General features: G+C 32.0%; 1 protein-coding gene across 1 annotated transcript; it reads right to left on the reverse strand.

Annotated features, from left to right (window-relative positions):
* Positions 1-358: 358 nt before the first annotated feature.
* LOC122021872 lies at positions 359-1,183 on the reverse strand. Its single transcript, XM_042580046.1, has 3 exons — positions 1,010-1,183; positions 816-905; positions 359-723 (listed from the first exon to the last, which is right to left on the reverse strand). The coding sequence occupies exons 1-3, from the start codon at positions 1,100-1,102 to the stop codon at positions 433-435; spliced, it is 474 nt and encodes a 157-aa protein (XP_042435980.1). The 5' UTR covers positions 1,103-1,183; the 3' UTR covers positions 359-432.
* Between the last annotated feature and the right edge of the window lie 1,288 nt (positions 1,184-2,471).

Here is a 2,471-nt window from a genome sequence, read left to right on the forward strand (position 1 = left end):
CGCTGTGGATTGTATTTTTCATGAAATAAAAAATAATATCCGCAGCGTGCAATGCACGCCGCGGATAATAGTATCCGCGGCACGCAATGCACGCCGCGGAAAATAATATCCGCGGCACACAATGCATGCCGCGGATAGTAATTTCCGCGGCATGCATTGTGCGCTTCGGATACTATTTTCTGCAGCACGCAATGCGCGCCGCTGATAGTCTAATGAATGTAAAACAAAATAATTTCATTATGCTAAAACAATCAATAAACATTTCACAATAAATTAAATACAAATCCAATCCACACACAATTAATAAAAGTCATTTCATTATACCAAAAAACAATTTTAAGATCCAAGAGTAGCTATTACAAACTTCGATTAAACTAGTTATTACATATCAACAATTAAACTTACGATCCACACAAATTAGTATATTATGTATCAATCACACAATACTATAAATTTCGATAACCATGCAACCGTGCTTCCTATTGCATCATCAAGAAACTGCATTTCATCATTTGATCGAATTAGGTCCACCTTTTCCACCAAAACTTTATCAACCCAAACTTTCCAACATGATCCACCAAGAATAACGTGATGCACTTTTGTGTTTGGATCTGTGGATGCAATTCGACCTTCTGCAACAACTAATTCTTCAGCAGACCAATGAAGCAGCTTACATTTAGTATTAGCACAGATATCTCCATGACTCACATTTCTCAAATTTGACTGTAAATAAACAATACAAAGTTATTAATTCAATCACATATATTTTTGTAATAATTTTGTGATTCAGAAATACATAATTTTATGATAATCACCTGAAAAACACTTTTTTTGGCACCAATATTGATATCGCTATTGCTACCAAATTCATTCCCAATACCGCTACAAATGCCACCACTAGCAATCTAATTTTACAACCAAATCGTGTCAAGCAATGTCATCATGATAATTCAAAAGCATTTAAGTGTACATATCAAACTTATTTTATATATATTGTTTACTTACTAACCTGTTCTGGATGATTTTGTTGTCTCATACTTTGTAAAAACATAAACCTCATTTCTTGCATTTCTAGTTGATTTTGTTGCCTCATTTCTTGCATTTGTTGTTGAACATTTTGTACTATAGTTTGAAGTTGTTGAACCGTTCTATTTTGTTGCACAGAAGCTCCAACTTTCGATGTGTTACTCCAAAGCCCATTCCGCGCACTCTACCCTGAGCTTCTTTGCCAAACACAATGCTAATTGCATCATCAACAATATTAGTTGTGTTTTGAGATTCGGGTAGACATTCTAATATTTTTTTCTGCAACAAAAAAAAACTTTCAATATATTATCATTAATGTAATAAATGACTATACAGAACATCAACATATCATGCATGTAAATGAAATCAACATATAATAAAGAAATCAACTCATGTGAAAATTCTGAAATAGAATAAAGAAATGCACAGCTTCATATACCACGGGTGTTACAAAAATTATTATCAATGAACTATAAAAATTTCTTCATGTGAATAAATGAACTATACTGAACTTAGTTCAGTTCAAAAGTCAACTAAATTCAAAGGGTGTTACAAAAATTATTATCAAAACTAAGTTTAAACAATAAGGAATTTTAAAACTCACTTCATATACTAAGCAAGATTAAAAGAGATAGACAAACTTTAGAGACTTATGTTCACTGACCATATGAGAAAAAACCTCAGACTATTATCAGATACTGATTTAGTTCCAAAGACAGAGTAAATACAAAGGATGACACAAAAATTATTATCAAAACTGGTAAATAAATGAAAAAAACCTACAATAGCGAATTTGAATAACTAATAACTAGCAAAAATAAACCAAAGCAACAAAAACATAACACGGTACGAAGTCAGAAATGGCAAACACAACTACAATTGCATAGGCACATATTTCGAAAATTAAACACATTTTACATACATTCTTACGGATCTAAAACAGGTTACAAGCACTTGACAATTACAATGTTTCTGCTTCATAAATTGAGAGACTGCTGACAAGCTTAATGCCAGCAAAGATCACAGAGAAAACATAAAAAAATCAATGGAAGGTTTAGCTGCAGCATTGCATGAAAGGTTTACTGACTCCAAAGAAAATTAAGAAAAGCTTTTGTCATAGCAATCTGAAATTGAAGATTATAAGCTTCAGAGTGAGCGATTAAATTCAGAAATCAAAAACACAAGGAGATCTTAAGTATAAAAAGTCATTGATTTACAGTAGCACTCTTACAGCAACAGAGTAACAGATGATGAAATACCAGCAAGAGATGAATAAACTAAAATGGAGATCTTAAGTATAAATGCTTATGAAAAACCATATGAGTGGAATAAAATACCAAAGAAATCTAAAATGAGTGTGTCCAACCTTTTCTTCTTGCACAAAAAACATCCTTATATAAGTGATATGCCTCTCTACATTCATCCTCTTTTTGAACTACCTTCAT

This window comes from Zingiber officinale, chromosome 9A (genome assembly GCF_018446385.1).
Source record: "Zingiber officinale cultivar Zhangliang chromosome 9A, Zo_v1.1, whole genome shotgun sequence".
Taxonomy (NCBI): domain Eukaryota; kingdom Viridiplantae; phylum Streptophyta; class Magnoliopsida; order Zingiberales; family Zingiberaceae; genus Zingiber; species Zingiber officinale.

Bases quoted from the DNA above. Each gene is read 5' to 3' on its own strand.
- LOC122021872 (XM_042580046.1), bottom strand. From the start codon at position 1,102: ATGCAAGAAATGAGGCAACAAAATCAACTAGAAATGCAAGAAATGAGG. The intron at 906-1,009 runs GTTAGTAAGTAA...TTGTAAAATTAG, and splicing joins AACAAAATCATCCAGAACAG to ATTGCTAGTGGTGGCATTTG. The intron at 724-815 runs GTGATTATCATA...GTTTATTTACAG, and splicing joins CCAAAAAAAGTGTTTTTCAG to TCAAATTTGAGAAATGTGAG.